The 18,172-nt window shown below is 45.6% G+C and overlaps 2 protein-coding genes across 7 annotated transcripts in view; one reads left to right on the forward strand and one right to left on the reverse strand.

Moving 5' to 3' along the window:
- Positions 1-18,172, forward strand: part of LOC138802333 (major histocompatibility complex class I-related gene protein-like) — a 77,576-nt gene that overhangs the window by 55,887 nt on the left and 3,517 nt on the right. Inside the window, exons 1-6 of one of the 3 annotated variants that reach the window (XM_069985522.1) lie at positions 8,986-9,086; positions 11,749-12,012; positions 12,762-13,040; positions 13,947-14,219; positions 14,831-14,929; positions 16,111-16,377. In XM_069985522.1, the coding sequence (XP_069841623.1) occupies positions 9,029-9,086; positions 11,749-12,012; positions 12,762-13,040; positions 13,947-14,219; positions 14,831-14,929; positions 16,111-16,184 (1,047 nt within the window). In that variant the 5' untranslated portion in view covers positions 8,986-9,028 and the 3' untranslated portion in view covers positions 16,185-16,377. Of the gene's footprint in view, positions 1-8,985; positions 9,087-11,748; positions 12,013-12,761; positions 13,041-13,946; positions 14,220-14,830; positions 14,930-16,110; positions 16,619-18,172 lie in introns of those variants that run through there. The other 2 variants (XM_069985521.1, XM_069985523.1) reach the window with 2 other exon arrangements.
- The window catches only part of LOC138802336 (class I histocompatibility antigen, F10 alpha chain-like), a 124,082-nt gene that overhangs the window by 8,721 nt on the left and 97,189 nt on the right, over positions 1-18,172 (reverse strand). For 3 of the 4 annotated variants that reach the window (XM_069985530.1, XM_069985527.1, XM_069985529.1), the window contains exon 1: positions 1,468-1,606. The exons of the other annotated variant lie outside the window; for it this stretch is intronic. In XM_069985530.1, coding sequence (XP_069841631.1) covers positions 1,468-1,525 — 58 coding nt within the window. In that variant the 5' untranslated portion in view covers positions 1,526-1,606. Of the gene's footprint in view, positions 1-1,467; positions 1,607-18,172 lie in introns of those variants that run through there. 4 annotated transcript variants of the gene reach the window in all.

Genomic DNA, 18,172 nt, shown 5'->3' on the forward strand with positions numbered 1-18,172 from the left:
AGAATTTATAAAAAGCTTTCAAAAAATCTACACCAAAAATGTCAGCCACTTTCCCATCCCAGAGATGACACCAGCCCTCCCTCCAATCCTGCAATCCCTCCCCACTTTGGGTAATATGATCTGTGATTGTTTTGCTGGACTGTCCATAATATTATTATAGTGTATTCTATTGCCTGTTATTAAAACTTAACTCTTAGGGTGGTATTACACGGGCCGAGCAGGGCCCGATATTACCTGTAAACGAGCAGCGATCTGCTAGATCGTTGCTCGTTTACTGGGCCTATTACACAGCCCGATAATCGTTTGACAAGAGCTGCAAGGACATCGTTACCGATGTCCTTGCAGCCCTTGCTAAACTGGCATACATTACCCATCCACGTTCCAGGGCTGCTCCTGCGTCCGCTTCTCCCGGGGTCCCGTGTGCGCTCTAGCGTCACAGAGGCCTGTCAGCTAGTAGGCCGCTCAGCCAATCACAGGCCGGGACAGCCGCGGCCTGTGATTGGCTGAGCGGCCTATCAGCTGACAGGCCTCTGTGACGCTAGAGCGCGCGCGGGACCCCGGGAGAAGCGGACGCAGGAGCAGCCCTGGAACGTGGATGGGTAATGTATATCGTTAGTCGCCGGCCACGCACCGCTATTACACGCAGCGGTGCGTAGTCGGCGCCCGACGAAAATAGGGTCTAACCTATATCAACGATCAGCCGATGATCGTTGTCATCGGCTGATCGTTGCATTTATTACACGGAGCGATAATCGGCCGAATCGGGCCAATTCGGCCGATTATCTTTCCGTGTAATACCACCCTAAGGCTACGTTCCCACAATGTAAAAATTAGGACGGATAACGACTCGTTATTAATGATCATGAACATTAATAAAGGCCGTTGTTTTGCTACAACGGGTGTTATTTGTCCTTATTTTTACATTGTGAGAACATAGCCTTAACATGTCATCATGTATAGAAGAAAATTCCCGGCACTCGCATATACATTACGTCTTGGAGATTGACCCTCTCCTATCCACGAGCACCGCACCTAGTGGAAGTGCCGACCATACTACATTTAACATGTCATCAGGCATGTCAAAAGTTATTGATTACAGCGGGTCTCACTGCTGAGTCCTGCTGCGATCAGGAGATACAACCAGGGAGAGGACGTGTCAGGCGCACACTGGTTAGTCTATGAGGCTAAAGTTTCTCTCCCGGGTATACCTCCTGATTGCAGTGGGTTTCAGCAGTGAGACTCGCTGCGATCAATAACTGATGACTGATTTGATCAATGCCTGATGTTTTAAAGACAGGAAATCTTTAAGCACTTTCTTTATCCCAGTGACTTATCATTTACTTATAGTATATAAAGTATATAGCCTAATACTTTCAGGAATACAAATCAGGATCAGAAATACAAAACCAGGAAAAATATAATAATATAATAGGTAATAATATAACAGACACCTCTCTATATACTCACCAGAATAGACTGTGTACAGGCTCAGAAGGATGAGGGTGAGGGTGCCGATCATCTCCATCCTATACGTGATATAAAAAACAACACAAACTCATAACACTAAACAGAATGAAGCTGCACGAGTTACAGGATAAGCTGTGACTGCAGGAAGAAGGGGCGGAGGAGCTCTGATTGGTTACATGACATTTGCTCTGACAAGGAATCTGCAATAAGGACGGAATTTAAAGGCGCCAGCAATAATGAAAGTGAATACAGCAGATAACAAGATTCAACAAGTGTTAAACTTTTAGTGACCTTTTAGTGCTGCCATCTAGGGGTTATGTCCAGGTATCACATGCTTGGTCTCCTATTAACCCCTGCAAGACCATAATACATTGAGAGTAGTGATGAGCCAATACTGTTCGATCGAATAGTAAGGTATGCGATCTATTGAATATTATCGAATAGTTCGCCGAATATTCGATAAATATTCGATAAGCGCTCAAATCCCCCAGCTTTCGGTTTTTACCTCCATGTGGTCAAATAGATATCTTTCAATAATCGAATACTTGTTCCCATAGATTTAATGGGATCAAATATTCGAATATTTCACTATTCACTCATCACTAAATGAGAGGCATCCTACACTGCGCTATATAAGATGTATTGTATTTATATGAATATATATCAGATAACTGCAAGTCTCTGTGAGCCAATCACAAGCAGTTAAAATATCCAGGTGCATAAAGACTAAAAAGAAAAAAAAAAACATAATTTACATCATATATTCCGAAATCATATATTTGTGTAGAGCCCCTCCCCTAGTGGAATTCTTCAGCAAATAAATAGTTAATGCTGCTCAGACTGGGCACTGGGGTGGGATTACACTACAAGACCCACAATCCCTCAGGGTCAGTGGTGGGAGGGGCTGGGAGGAGAGGAGGAAGAGGATGCTGGGAGTTCTAGGACAGGAAGCAAGGGAAGAGGCTCCTGTGTTTTATCACTTATAGAGAATACATCTTAGGCTCAGTGCACACAGAGCAAAACCAGTGGAGAATCCCGCCAGCCTCCGTTTCATAATGACAATCTATGGGAGGTTTATTCTTCAGTGCAGAGAGTGCGCGAGCCCCCCATAGACTGTCATTATGACACAGAGGCTGGCGGGATTCTCCACCGTGGAATTCCACCAGTGCCATTTTTGCTCCGTGTGCGCGGAGCCTAAAGCTTATCAGTACCCCTGCACTGTGATTTCTCTATTTGGGAGCTACTTGATTCACAGCTGTGGATGTGTTGGACTTTCTTTAGTTTTTTTGGTACTAAAGAACTATGGACAAATTTTTCCTTCTTAAGGCTCCATTCACATGTAATGGATCTGCTGCAGATTTCATGCAGTGAGTTCACAGCAAAATCCGCTGCGGATCCCTTCACTGTCACTTTCAATAGGATTACATACAGTACTTGCATTGTCATCCCGCTGCAAGTATGTAAAAGTCAGCCCCCTTGACCCTCCACAGCGCGGTACATAAATTACCGGTCCAGACTCCAGCTTGCTTCGGGGGCTCCTGGCGTCTGGATGTGGCGCTCAGCCATTCAGTGGGGGCAGCGCACTGGTTGACTGAACTGAACCTCTTCTGTCTCCTTTGATTTAAGGACGGAAGTCACGCTTTCCCATAGAGAATGCATTGTAAAGCGTGACTTCCGGCAGTCAATCACAGGAGACAGAAGAGGGGTCACAGCAGCAGATGACGTGAGCGCGCACCAGATTTGAACGGTGCTGCGGGACTGTGGCCTTTCCACCGTCTCCATAGACACCATTCTGTAGGCGCCCTGATTCCTCTATCAATCGAAAGAATTGACATGTCAATTCTTTTTCGGTGGAATGCGGAATTCGCCCATGCATAGAATGGTGTCTATGGCATGGGCGGAGAAGGGCACGCCCGTGGACAGGTACGAGTTACGGAATCCGTCGGAAATTCTCCGCTTGGCTTCCAGAGTGTGAACCTACCCTAATAGTTTGGACAATTCTGCAAGCAGCGATATCAAATTTTTCTTTTTTTTATATGTTTGTTTACATTGTTTTTATGGAGGAAAAGGGGATAATTTGAATTAGTGTAAGGTTGTTTTTTTTTAAAAAAAAAATTAAAACTTCTTGTACATGCTTATTTTGATCAGTGTAAGGCTATGTACAAACATAGTATTTCCGTCAGTCTTTTTCCAACCAAAATCAGAAATGGAGCTGACAAAATATAGTGGAAAGATTTGCACAGTTTCTTTTTTTTCAACTCACTCCTGGTATTGGTTGGAGAAAAACTGACCAAAATACTGACAGAAATACTATGTGTGAACATAGCCCTAGGCAATTTCATAGCATTGATCAGTTAGATCGGTGTTTTACTGGGAGAGGCTATTTCAGGCAGGCTTAAAGAGGAACTATCAGCAGGTTAGATGATGATGAGGAAGTTATGTGTCTAACCTTCCTCCTCTGCATCGGTTCCATGCTTTTATTGTAATATTTGGCAGGGAGCACTGTTAGGAGCACTGCCCGGCTCCCATAGCGTCATCCGGCCCGCCCCCTCCATTGATTATCAATGGCCCTTTCTCAGGCACTTTCGATAGTGCTGGATGAGTTGCTGCAAGACAGTGTATTGGTCCCGAGCGTCGCTTCGTGCAGAGTCTAACAGCGTAGATGGTGTACGGGTCATTAAGTCACAGGCGGCCATGCTGCACCCATATGGCATAGGCCGTCTAGAGGTTAAAATTTTACATCTGAGACCTCAGGGACCAGGTGACCACACAAGTGCAGCTATATCTATACAGGTCTTAGGGGATTAATATTTCTAACTATGACATTTTAATTATTTTGGAGGATTCTGATGACAGATGGGGATTTTTCTTTATTATGTTCACAATGTGGCAAGTAGGGAAATTTTTTTTTTTTTAGTTTTTTACTCCTGATGTTGGAGTGGATCTTGATGGTTCTTGTCCCCAAGTGCATTCAGCATGGCAGCACACTCCTCAGACAGCCATTACTGACCTCACTGATAGCGTGCCAAGGTGTGTGAGTGTGTATCACTGCGTGTGATGATCACACATACTGATAGCGTGCCGAGGTGTGTGAGTGCGTGTATCACTATGTGTGATGATCACACACACTGATAGCGTGCCGAGGTGTGTGAGTGCGTGTATCACTATGTGTGATGATCACACAAACTGATAGCGTGCCGAGGTGTGTGAGTGCGTGTATCACTGCGTGTGATGATCACACACACTGATAGCGTGCCGAGGTGTGTGAGTGCGTGTATCACTATGTGTGATGATCACACACACTGATAGCGTGCCGAGGTGTGTGAGTGCGTGTATCACTGTGTGTAATGATCACACACACTGATAGCGTGCCGAGGTGTGTAAGCGCGTGTATCACTATGTGTGATGATCACACACACTGATAGCGTGCCGAGGTGTGTGAGTGCGTGTATCACTGTGTGTAATGATCACACACACTGATAGCGTGCCGAGGTGTGTAAGCGCGTGTATCACTATGTGTGATGATCACACACACTGATAGCGTGCCGAGGTGTGTGAACGCGTGTATCACTATGTGCGATGATCACACACACTGATAGCGTGCCGAAGTGTGTGAGTGCGTGTATCACTATGTGTGATGATCACACACACTGATAGCGTGCCGAGGTGTGTGAGTGTGTGTATCACTATGTGTGATGATCACACACACTGAAAGCGTGCCGAGGTGTGTCAGTGCGTGTATCACTATGTGTGGTGATCACACAGACTGATAGCGTGCCGAGGTGTGTGAGTGCGTGTATCACTGTGTGTGATGATCACACTTGTCAGCATTTCTAGAGAACCTCACTGACCTGTCCTACAGCAGCAAAACACAGAAGTAAAATGTCCTGACTATAAAGGCCACAATCACCAGTCATCTGAGGGGGAATCCATGTCTCTGCAGACTAGACAAGTATATTCGCATATACTTCTCTTTTAAAGGGGGTAGAGAAACGTGGCCCCAGATTCAGAAAAAGCAACACTCCTGTCCTCAGTTTTGGTTTTGCAGCCCAGGTCCAATAAAGTGACTGGAGCTGATTTTTAATACGACACACAGCCTGAGGACAGAGGTGGCGCTGTTTTCTCATTCTGGATAACTAATGTAAATGGCTCTGATAATATAGTCACACTACACTACAGTACACTACACTACCTTACACGAAAAGAGGGTCCACACCCAATTTTTAGCAATTGATAATTCTCTTGAACATATTCTATGTACGGTATTGGTCATGCTTTCCTCTTCTTCATATACAATTTCCTTAAATTAAGTCCTCAGTGATCCCATCAAGTAAGTGGCACCGCAATGGGGATAACAGTCGTCCCTACTTATGAAATTGTATTTTTAAACCATCCACAACCCATTCTTTCAATATGACAGGTGTATTTGAGGTCTCTTTATGATAACCTGTTAGGTCCTAGTGTACAAATTGATTTCAAAAATTTTTTCTTTCACCAATAGCAGCTGCCTATGTGCAATTAACCTCTATATAGTGCAGTAATGCACAAGTCTCATGATGTACAGATTATGGAATCTGATGTCTTACTACAGCCAGGGTTGGGTGAGGTGCCTTTTATGTCCCTCATTAATTCCCCACAATCATACAGTATACAGTATATACAATCATACAGTATACAGATATCACTTCCAGACATTCTCTGGAACAACTTTTAGTAAACTAAGCGATAAAGCAGCACTTTGTACAGATGCTTTTATTTTATTTTGGGCGCAAAGTGTGGCATTGGGGGCAACAGGTGCCTAGACCCTGGCATTGGTCACTCATCTCTATGTCCAGTCTGTCTCATAGGGGTTTTCCAGGATGATCATTAAACAATTCTATACTACAAAGCTAGGAAAAGAGAAGATGCTGATGTGCGATGAGTAACTTCATTACTTGCTGCGTAGCTGATATAGTCTGACGCCTCTTTGTCTCTTTTGTCTTTTTTTATCCATTTACATTTCACTTCTGTAATTTTCCAGCATAGAAATGGGTCATTGAGGTTCTGGGATTGGGCTTTGGGGATTTAGCTGGAATGGGCAGCGCTATTGGTAGATCGGTTGTTTTCCAAGCGTTTGTTATGCCAGCTTAGAGCTGATGGGTTTAATCAACAATGTATGCATCCATGGTAACAGACAACAAATACACAATATGTAGTCTGATTCTGAAACCATATTGTCTTCTATCATTACCCTACTTAAAGGGGTAGTGCGGCGCTAAACAATTATTCACTGAATAACACACATTGCAAAGTTATACAACTTTTTAATGTATGTTATGTTAGTGAATCGCCCCCTTCCCCGTGTTTCCCCCCACCCACACCAGACCCGGAAGTGTAGTGCTCTATACATACCTGCTTCTTGCCGACCCCCGTCCGCCATCTTGTGCCAATGATGTCATCTTCGGACGGACGGCCGAACCGCTCCGACCGTCCCTAGTGCCGGCCGCCCTCTGCCGCATCATCAGCTGCTCAGCCGCGATTGGCTGAGCACAGTTATGCTCAGCCAATCACGGCTGAGTAGCTGATGATGCGATTGACTAACATAACATAGGTTACAAAGTTGTATAACTTTGTAATGTGTGTTATTTAGTGAATAATTGTTTAGCGCCGCACTACCTCTTTAATGCTAAACACTCAAAATCTTATTATCGTTATTAAGATATTATTGTTATAATAGGGCAATAGTTATCACTGTCATGGGGCAGTGAGGCTTTTACTACTGCGGAAATAAAAGCAGCGGAATCTGTTGGTGCTATACAAATAAATATATTGTTGTTGTTGTTGTTATTATTATTATTATTATTATTATTATTATTATTATTATTATTATTATTATTATTATTATTATTATTATTTAATACTGTGGAGGTCACCATTGTGATTGCCACCACCGTTATAGTAGCACTTCTGGTTGTTGGGTAATGGGACCACTGTGACTTATGCTGCTTTAAGTGGCTCTCACTGTGATGGGGGCACTGTGGATGTCACTATTGTGGGGCACTGTGGATGTCACTATTGTGGGGCACTGTGGATGTCACTATTGTGGGGCACTGTGGATGTCACTATTGTGGGGCACTGTGGATGTCACTATTGTGGGGCACTGTGGATGTCACTATTGTGGGGCACTGTGGATGTCACTATTGTGGGCCACTGTGGATGTCACTATTGTGGGCCACTGTGGATGTCACTATTGTGGGGCACTGTGGATGTCACTATTGTGGGGCACTGTGGATGTCACTATTGTGGGGCACTGTGGATGTCACTATTGTGGGGCACTGTGGATGTCACTTTTATAAGAAACTGTGGCTTTCACTAGGCATTGCTAGGTGATGAGGTGGGGGAGCAGAACCGGGCTTTTTCTCAGCAGTGTTGTACAAGAATTTACTTTCTGTTACTTGTCTGTCCAATCACTGGGTGGCACTTCCATACAAACCCTCCTCCTCTCTGCTATGCTATAACATAGTCCTGTACAGGCTGGTGCTTTACTGGTGGGATGATTTACACAGTACAGCAGAAGATGGCATATGGAGGGAGAAGAGGTTACCGATGCATTTACAAGGTGCTATATGAGCAGATAGGAAAGAAAGCAGCTGAACGGCAAGGATCGGACTATACTAAACAGTGAACTGGAGATCCTAATGATGACCAGACTGCAGACTGAATGTAGAGGAGATTACACTCAGGGGGCAGCACTGTGTACATAAAGTCAGAGGAACTGACACCCAGAACTTTATAGGTGGTCAGATATGGGAGAGAAGCTTTGAATAACTTTTTAGGGAAAGCAGGACTCCTCCGGAGGAGACAGACTCAACTTACACGCATACTGTCTAGACTCTCTCTCCCTCCCCTGGACATAGCACAAGCTAAGCCCCGCCTCCACTTCCTGTGTTCTGTTCTAGTCCTTCTGATACTAGGAATGGACTGAACCCAAACAGCAGATTGCAGATAAGACACCTAGTGGCCAAGACTTTAGGGCCTTTTTCTGCAGTTAGGAGTTATTTTTGGAAAAGAAAGTGATATAAAAATATGTTAGAAATCCCACAGGTATCACTTGGAGGGGAGTTGTTTGAAATCACAGTGACCATTTAACTTGAGAAAACTCAGCCGAGTGACACCCCTGTGTAGAGACTATGTGGTCGTGCTGTGGGGTCCTGTACAGTGTGTAGTCAGTTCTGATCTCATTCACGGACATCTGCAGTCTGTGCTCAAGGCTGATACATAGTATTGTGTGATGATGAATAGGCGCTGACACAGGATTTTACACCACGGTGAAGACAAGCATGGGTTAAGATAAAAAGTACCCTCTTTGCCGCCTGCATTTCCGGCTCATGGCCTGGCACTGTACCAGCTTTGCTTCTGGATTCACTCATGAATTTTGTTATTGGAGGGATGTCTGAGAACCGTCCAATCAGAGCAGAGGTCTGTGTACATAGCAGCGGAGCGCACATCAGGCATCCTACAGATGTGCTTTTTTTGGATTAAGTTTTTGTCGCTTTTATTCTGCCATTATTCCAGCAACTGGATGAAGATGATGCCTCCTCTGATCCTGCTCAGCCTGTGTGTGTCTGCGGTGTATTCTGGTGAGTGTCTGTAGTGCATTCTGGTGAGTGTCGCACTATTATACCATGAGAGTTTACACCAGTCAGATCCAGTTAATTAAGCTTTAAACTTTTTATAAAAATTTACTTTAGTTGGTTTACTAGAAGGGCGATAAAACTTTTTTTTCCCTCGATAATTAAAGGAGAAGTCTGAAAGGAAGTAAAAAATCATTACGGGCAGGGTATAGTTATAGTCACCTGTCCCTGTGCCCGTGCCGAGCTGCGCCCAACTGTCTTCTGAGCTCCCCGACAGATGCCCCGCTCAGCCAGTCAGCTACTGGGGCAGGACACTGCTGTAGTTACTGATTGGCTGAGCGGGTTAAATCGCACCCATATGTGATGTGGAACCTGGGTGGTGACGTACCTGAAACCAGGGACAGCCGGCGGGGTCCGGAAGCTCGTAAAGCAATGCAGGGTGGGCTCAGGGAGCGGTAAGTATTGTGTGTTTTTTAATTTTCCCCACCCCCTGCCCATAGTGATTTTTAACGTCCCTGCTGGACTTCTCCTTTAAGGTCAATTTGGTAATGCTACAAGAGCTCAGTGTACCCCCGACCTAAATTGGGGGTTCCACCAACTCTCACACCTCCTTTTAACTTTCCCTTAAAGTCAGTGTTTCACTCCAACTAGTAGTCTTAGAGCATGACTGGGGATATATGGCGAGCCCGAAATCTTTTCACATAGAATAATTGCACATCTATAGACAGTTGTTACAGGGTTATTGACCCTCATCAGTAAGGAGCAGGCTGGGTTGGCTATTGAAAGGTCCATTACTGTGGAACTAAAAGGGTAATGTTCATGAGAAGAGCATTCCAATGGGAATTCGAAAAAAGATATGCAAAGCGGCTCTCTTCTTCCACCTTTTTACGGTAGCCCCTCGCTAGCCGCCAGTATCCCGCTCTGCAATAACTCTGAAGCAGCTTTGTGTAGATGAGTACTCTTTCTTTTTCTGGCTTGGCATAGATCTCTAGTCAACTGTTTGCAGTGAGACACTGACTTGACTTTCTCTCTTGGCGGAAGAAGAGAAACCTTTTTCCTCTTTCAGTAAGTAGCTTCTGTTTATTGGCTTCTGGCCGGCGTGTAACAGTTACTTCATGGTTAGCCGCAACCTTCTGAGATGCAGATGGGTTAACCCCTTCACTGTATTCTCTGTGGTGGTTGTCTGCCTGAAGTGACTTGTTCTATAGCTATATTTTTCCCATCTTAGTTACATCAATAACTCCATGCACCTAAAATGCACAAAAACAATGTCAAAAAGCTAAAAATAAATGTAAGCATTACTGTTATTTGTAATAACTTTGGATATGACATTAGAGATGTCAAAAGTTATTGATCGCGGCGGGTTTCACAGCTGGGACCCACAGGAATCCGGAGATACAGCCGGGGGGAGGAAGCGCAGCACAACACTCCACTTCTCAGCCGAAGAGCTGACTCTTTTGCCTCATAGACTGTAGTGACAGCCGGGGAGAGATTGGCAAAATATTTTTTCAGATCCTTAAATTGGAGAAAGAAATATTAAAACCATGACAAAAATGAAGATGCAGAAGAAAACAGGCGAGAGACTACAAAGAAACTCCGACCCACATTTACTATGACTCCGGTGCCAGAATCGGGGAGCACCGACTGATTCACTGGCTGAAACTTTAATATGACGTTTGTAGCAGAAAGAATCGTACACTGCTCCACACTGTCACACTCCCCTTTGAGGGTCTCGAAACGCGTTGTGTCTATTTTATCATAAATTTTTAGCTTATTTGAATTGTGTGGACCTGCAGCCGATACCGGTACTCGGAGTGGAAGAGTTTATCGACACTCCATACTTGGTACTTTTCTTTTTCACACACCATAGAAAGATGTGATCAACCCCATCATGTCACTTATCTGTATATTTAGCAATGTAAAAGGATGGGGGGGGGGGGGGGTTGGAGTGGAGCCAGCGTCATATACACTGCAGGTGCCAACCGTTATCTACAGCTGCCACCCGATGCTTTTGACATGATATAAGTCATTCACCGGTGAGGCTGGTAAAGAGGGGAGGGAAAAGAACATTGCTGACCCAGGTTGTGACATAAAAGGACCAGGAGACCCAGGACACAGTGTTGCTGTGGCTGTGGGGGCACAGGGACGGGTAAGTATGACTTGATTGTTATGTTCCCACCACTCTGCTGTGCTAAATTTTTTACATTTGCCTTTAAGTTCCCCTTTAAGTGCCCAGAGCTTGTACCCAATCACCCCAAGAATCAGGTTTGGCAGGCCTATTTCATCCAATACATCCTTCTTTGGTTTACATGCATCTGCCCTCTGCATTTGAATGGCGGCCACCAATGCTGTCTGGCACTTCTGTCACCTCAGCTGAAAAACTGGTAGAAAAGGTAGATAGAACATACTTAAAGGGTTTTCCTGGGCTTCAATGATTGATCGCTTATCCTCAGGAGTCCCTGCTCCTCTGTGGCCAGGCCCCTACTGGAGTTTTCCTCTTAAGCCCATAGTGACCATTTAATGGTAACTAGACCAATGCAGAGAAAAAACCTTGCAGAGCTCTTAATGGTTACTACTTACTAGAGGCCAAGGAGGAAAACACCAGTCCGGGTCCAGCTACGGGCAAATCATTGCCAGTTGTATGTAACTCTCCGTTTGTCTCTCTTAGACAGTCACTCTCTGCGATACTATTACACGGGAATCACAGGACCAGGGTCCACCCTGCCTGAGTTCTCCATAGTCAGATACGTGGATGACCAGCAAATCGATATCTACTGTAGTGACACTGGCAGAGCCGTCCCTGTGGCTCAGTGGATGAAGGACAATCTGGGTCCCGAGCACTGGGAGAGGGAAACACAGATCGATCAAAGAGATGAGATTTTATTCAGACATGAAGTGAGGCTGTGGAGGAAGAGATTCAATCACACTGAAGGTGAGGAACACAATGTCCTATGCACTTACTGAAATAAATATGCTGAGTATGGCTTATCATGGCTTACTCAGGGGATATACATAAACTATGGTGCCCACCTCTGAGAAGGAGTGATATTCTAGTCAGATAGGAGAAACATCAGGACCTCTTTGCTCTCACTTGGTCCCAATAAGGGCCCCTGGCTAGAATTAGTACTGCTACCTTTCACAACCTTCACACCCAGTGTGGACTGGGGTATCTGGGGCCCACCAAAGGAAATGATTCTGGGGGCCAACCAATAAAGAACCAGTGAGAATTGACATGTCAGTCAGTGTTTGCAGGTTCTAAAGCTGGGGGCCCACCGGAGCATCCTCCGGTCCTCTGGTGGGCCAGTCCGACACTGTTCACACCCACCTGTATCCTACTATAGTTTATAGCTTAACCTTGTGAGTACTACTATGACCTTACTTATTTCTACCCACTGGAAGCCAACTGCTAGAGAAGATCCACTTATTGTCACAAGGCTAGTAGAGAGTCTACTCAATATCCCCCACCCATAAGTTCTTGCACTAAAGCTAGTAGGGGGTTTCCTCCTCACATGCATTGGTATTTAACTGTAAATGAGAAGTTTTATGTAAGGAACTGATATGGAAAGTCTGAAGGCCGAGTCACCATCTTGATCTTTTTGTCCTGTTCCTCATTACTGAATCATGTCTGCATGGTGGTTGGGCCATTGTTTTTGTATATTCCCGTTTCTGTCTTGTTTTCAGGCCTCCACTTCACACAGGTGATTACAGGCTGTGACCTGAGAGATGAGGGCACCAGCATCATTTATGAACAGTACAGAAGTGACGGGGAAGAGATCATGTTCTATGACACAAAGACAGAATCATTTATCCCCACCATGGCCAAGGCTCAGACCGTCACACAGAGATGGAACAGACCAGAAACAGGAAGGGTAGAGAGAACCAAGGTCTTTCTGAAGAACATCTGTATAGAAAAACTGAGGAGATACATTGAGTACGGCAGAGAAGATCTGGAGCGGAGAGGTGATGAGCCATGCCTGAGGAACCTACTAAGCGAGTGTATTAGGCCAGAGGACAAGCCGTAGACAGAGACAAAGTGGTCCAGTGGAGCCACCATGAGACTGTCAGTAGGTCCAAGGGATGTTTAGATGTTCTGGTGTTCAAAGCTGTAGGTACTCTTAAAAGGTAGTGATGTGGTGGTCACAAGAACCCTCCGAAGGCAAAACCATTTTAGTGGCTATTGCAACTTTGCATCCAGGTGGGGCAGGCAGGCATAGAGAGTAGCCTCATAAAAGCCATACTGGCAGTAGACAATGGGGAGAAGCTGGAAGTCCTGTCCTGTCACTGTTGGTGGAAAAAATGATATTTGTTCATTTACAAAAATATTTGCATCATCCCAGAAATGGTGCCCCACTTATAAGCTTATCCAGCGTGTTTCCTGGTACATTGGACCTCTGCACCACTGCTGCCATACTAACTTAATCTTCCGGAGGTTATGAGAGGTCGTTCTATCTTAGATCTTCTAGATCTTGTCTCGATTTTCACAATATCCCTTAACTTCTTATGGCTTAGAAGGTTGTGTCAATAAAGACAACCCCCTTGATTCTGAAGGTCCTGCTATCAGCAACAGTAGTTCTGCTAGAGGAAGCCTCATCTGATGAAGTGTGAAGGGTTAGGTGCTGATGCATAGCGTGAATGATGGCTGGATCTTGCATGTAGGTTCAAGCAATTGCTTGTTATTGGCTGATCATTGGGTTTTTTTCGTGGAGCAATAATTGGAATTGTTAGCCAATGATGGCCCAATGGAAAAGGTCTCTAGTATGCCTGATTTATTCACAATAGTTGTTCCTCTCTAGTTCCCTTCTGGTATAGTTCTGGAAGGTGCACTTAGTTTTCCTTGCACATACATTTTGCTTTTTTGGCTTTCAGTTCCGCCCAGGGTGAAGGTTATAGGTCGGGAATCAGGAGGCATCACAAAGCTTCACTGTCTGGTGTATGGATTCCACCCCCGAGCTGTGGATGTGAAGTGGATGAAGAACGGCACAGACGATGTCCCCACATATGAGTCCACAAATATCCTCCCCAATCCTGACGGCACCTATCAGATCAGGGTCACTGCAGAAGTGATTCTTAAAGATGGCGACAGCTACTCCTGTTATGTGGATCACAGCAGCCTGGAGGAGCCGCTCCTTGTCAGATGGGGTGAGTGTCTACACTTTGGGATAACCAAGGAAGAATAGGAAAGTCTTTATTTCTTAACTGATGTGTATACTTTGAGCAACCAGAGCCAGCATTACCAGCTCTGTACTCTAGTGCCCTAGTATTACGGGTTACCATGCAGAAGCTGTCTAGTAGTATCTGTTACCATGCAGGAGCTGCCTAGTAGTATCTGTTACCATGCAGGGGCTGCTTAGTATTACATGTTACCAAGTGGCAGCTGCCTAGTGATATCTGTTACCATGCAGGAGCTGCCAGTTATTATGTGTTACCATGCAGGAGCTGCCTAGTATTATGTGTTACCAAGTAGGAGCTGCCTAGTAGTATCTGTTACCATGCAGGAACTGCCTAGTATTACATGTAACTATGCAGGAGCTGCCATGTATTACATATTACCTTGCAGGAGCGGCCTAGTATTACGTGTTACCAAGTAGGAGCTGCCTAGTAGTATCTGTTACAATGCAGGAACTGCCTAGTATTACATGTAACTATGCAGGAGCTGCCATGTATTATGTGTTACCATGCAGGAGCGGCCTAGTATTACGTTTTACCATCAGCCAATTGATCATTATCTTCTTCTTCCTGTAACGTTTTAGATCTAAAGCGTGACTTCCCCCGGGTGTCCACAATCATTGTGGTGGTCATCATCTTTCTTATTCTCGCATCTGGCATTGCTGTGCTCAGGACCAACAAAAGTAAGTGTCAGGTAGACATATGTCTCCATCTAGGACTGATGGTGTAGTTTATGGACATCACAAAATATTGTGCATCCCTTACCTGGGATAGTGATGGCACCAGGATGCATTATGGGAAAAGACAAGATGGAGGTCAGCAGAGTGATGGGCAATGTTTTGCCTCCAGACTCAATCTAATCAATCAACTATGGTAGGCACTGGAGAAACAGGTCCCATCCATGGAGGAGTAACCCATAATTACCAACCGACTGTTAAAGTGACCTTCCTGATAGGGTCAAAAAAGTCTGTTGGTCCTATTCTATCCTGTGTTTATGCCATAGATGTCGGACTGGCCCAAAAGAGGACCAGAGGATCCTCTGGTGGGCGCCAGATACCCCAGTCCAACATTAGATTAACCTGAGGGGAAACATTGCCATTCACTCCGCTACATGGATGTTTAAGAGGTATTTCAGCCAATGTTGAAAAATCCCGGCTTCCTGTTTTGTCACGGCACCACTGGAACTAGGTGCTCAGCCAGCCAGTGACTACAGCGGTGTCCTGCCTTAGTCACTGATTGGCTGAGCAGGCATTTCTGGGGTCTGCACTAGCTTCGCTATCTGGGGTCTGCACCAGCTTCGCTATCTGGGGTCTGCGTTTGCCTCGCTATCTGGGGTCTGCTTTTGCCTCGCTATCTGGGGTCTGCGTTTGCCTCGCTATCTGGGGTCTGCATTTCCCTCGCTATCTGGGGTCTGCATTAACCTTGCTACCTGGGGTCTGCACTAGCTTCGCTATCTGGGGTCTGCGTTAACCTCGCTATCTGGGGTCTGTGTTAGCCTCGCTCCCTGGGGTCTGCACTAGCTTCGCTACCTGGGGTCTGCACTAGCATCGCTATCTGGGGTCTGCACTAGCATCGCTATCTAGGTTCTGTGTTTGCCTCGCTATCTGGGGTCTGCGTTAGACTTGCTATCTGGGGTCTGCATTAGCCTATCTAGGGTCTGCACTAGCCTCACTATGTGGGGTCTGCATTAGCCTCGTTATCTGGGGTCTGCACTAGCCTCACTATGTGGGGTCTGCATTAGCCTCACTATCTGGGGTCTGCATTAGCCTCGTTATCTGGGGTCTGCATTAACCTCGCTATCTGGGGTCTGCATTTATTTGCAGTTTGTGTATGAGATGTAATTACTATGTGTTTATGTCCACAGCTTCGGATACATCCCATGAAGAATCACCAGCTGCCCCCACTTTGGATATCACATTAGATGAAAGTGGACTTTAACTCCTCGCCACATGAAAAAACATTTGACTTGTACTAGAGACTGATTGTGAGGTAGAGCCGGTAGAAGCGCTCAGCTTAGAGCTTCACCCCCTGGATAGCTGTGATCTATCACCCCCGCACTCCCACAGAACACCAGTAACTGTCTGTCTGCCGTCTCTAACGCTATGTCTTGGGATGTAAGAAGTATAGAAAGGTATGTAGGTGATACATGGATCTAACACAGTAGTATGATTGGGAACATTTGCATCGGTTAAGTTCAATATGAAAAGGTCTTTTGCAGTTGCTGAAGCTTTGTAATACAACAACAATAAAGGATTAGAAAAACGGATTCCACTTAGAACCATGGAATTACTGATATTAGATTCTGATTATAGTACTTGGATGGAAAAGGGAATAAAGAATCTGGGTGATATCTGTGAAGGCAATAGCCTTAGGTTGGTATTACACGGAACGATAATCGGCCGAATTGGCCCGATTCGGCCGATTATCGCTCCGTGTAATAAATGCAACGATCAGCCGATGACAACGATCATCGGCTGATCGTTGATATAGGTTAGAACCTATTTTCGTCGGGCGCCGACCGCGCACCGCTGCGTGTAATAGCGGTGCGTGGCCGGTGACTAACGATATACATTACCCATCCACGTTCCAGGGCTGCTCCTGCCGTCCGCTTCTCCCTGCGCTCTAGCGTCACAGAGGCCTGTCAGCTGGTAGGCCGCTCAGCCAATCACAGGCCGCGGCGGTCCCGGCCTGTGATTGGCTGAGCGGCCTACCAGCTGACAGGCTGCTGTGACGCAAGAGAGCGCGCGGGACCCCGGAGAAGCGGACGGCAGGAGCAGCCCTGGAACGTGGATGGGTAATGTATGCCAGTTTAGCAAGGGCTGCAAGGACATCGGTAACGATGTCCTTGCAGCTCTTGTCAAACGATTATCGGGCCGTGTAATAGGTCCAGTAAACGAGCAACGATCTAGCAGATCGGCGCTCGTTTACAGGTATTATCGGTCCCTGCTCGGCCCGTGTAATACCACCCTTAGTCTTAACGTTTCAATAGTTTTTTATTGAAGAAGGTTTTTATAAAAATTTTTTAACAAACAGTAGTAGAATAGATGTATATGAAACAAACATATAAAACATGGAGTCGCCTATGCGACAAATACAATGCAAAACAACAGTGGAGCAATTAATTATTAGTATCACGGGCAAATGTATAGATACATCCCTTGCTAGTCAGGGAGTAAAGTAGTTGTAACCATGAGTTGCACTTGCTATTCCCGATTTTACTGGGATGTTCTTCAGTGTGAATATGTCCACTAATGCACTCGCGCAGCCTAACTCCAATAATTATAGGAACAAGAAATAAGTAATCAGAAAACAGAGGAAAATAACTAAGATCACAGAGAGGGCAGGCAGTCCCTACAAATATACTTGGATGAAAGATGTGTAGAAGAAGGGTATGTGTGTGTACTTACAGGCAAATTCCAGTGTCCGCTATGGATATGTATACTTGTATACTTTGTTTGCGTCCCTGTGGGACGGGGAGATTAAACTAAAGGAGGTTCAGTTTAAGTGAGGGGGGGGGGGGGGGGGGGAAGGGGAGGAGGGAGGGGGGGGAGGGGGGGAGGGGAGGAGGGAGGGGGGGGGGGAGGGGGAGGGGGGGGGGAAGGGGGGGGGGGAGGGGGCCAGTTTGGATCAGTCTGGAACGGCTTAGTGGTAACGTGGCCGGGTTGTCTGGCGAATGATAAGGGGAACTTTCCCAACCAGCCCACTGTTTAGAGAATGAGTGCATAGTCCCCCTGCCAAAGGCAATGAATCTTTCTAACGTGTAGATCCTCGTGATTTCTGATATAGTCAAGTATGCAATAGGGGGTGTGGGGGATTTCCAGGCTCTAGTGATGGCAAGTCTAGCAATTGTGATGATTTTGCAAGCTAATACACGATGTTTACGGGGGATCTGAGCCATATCCAAATATAAAAGAGCCATTGCCGGG

Source organism: Dendropsophus ebraccatus, chromosome 10 (assembly GCF_027789765.1).
Source record: "Dendropsophus ebraccatus isolate aDenEbr1 chromosome 10, aDenEbr1.pat, whole genome shotgun sequence".
NCBI lineage: Eukaryota > Metazoa > Chordata > Amphibia > Anura > Hylidae > Dendropsophus > Dendropsophus ebraccatus.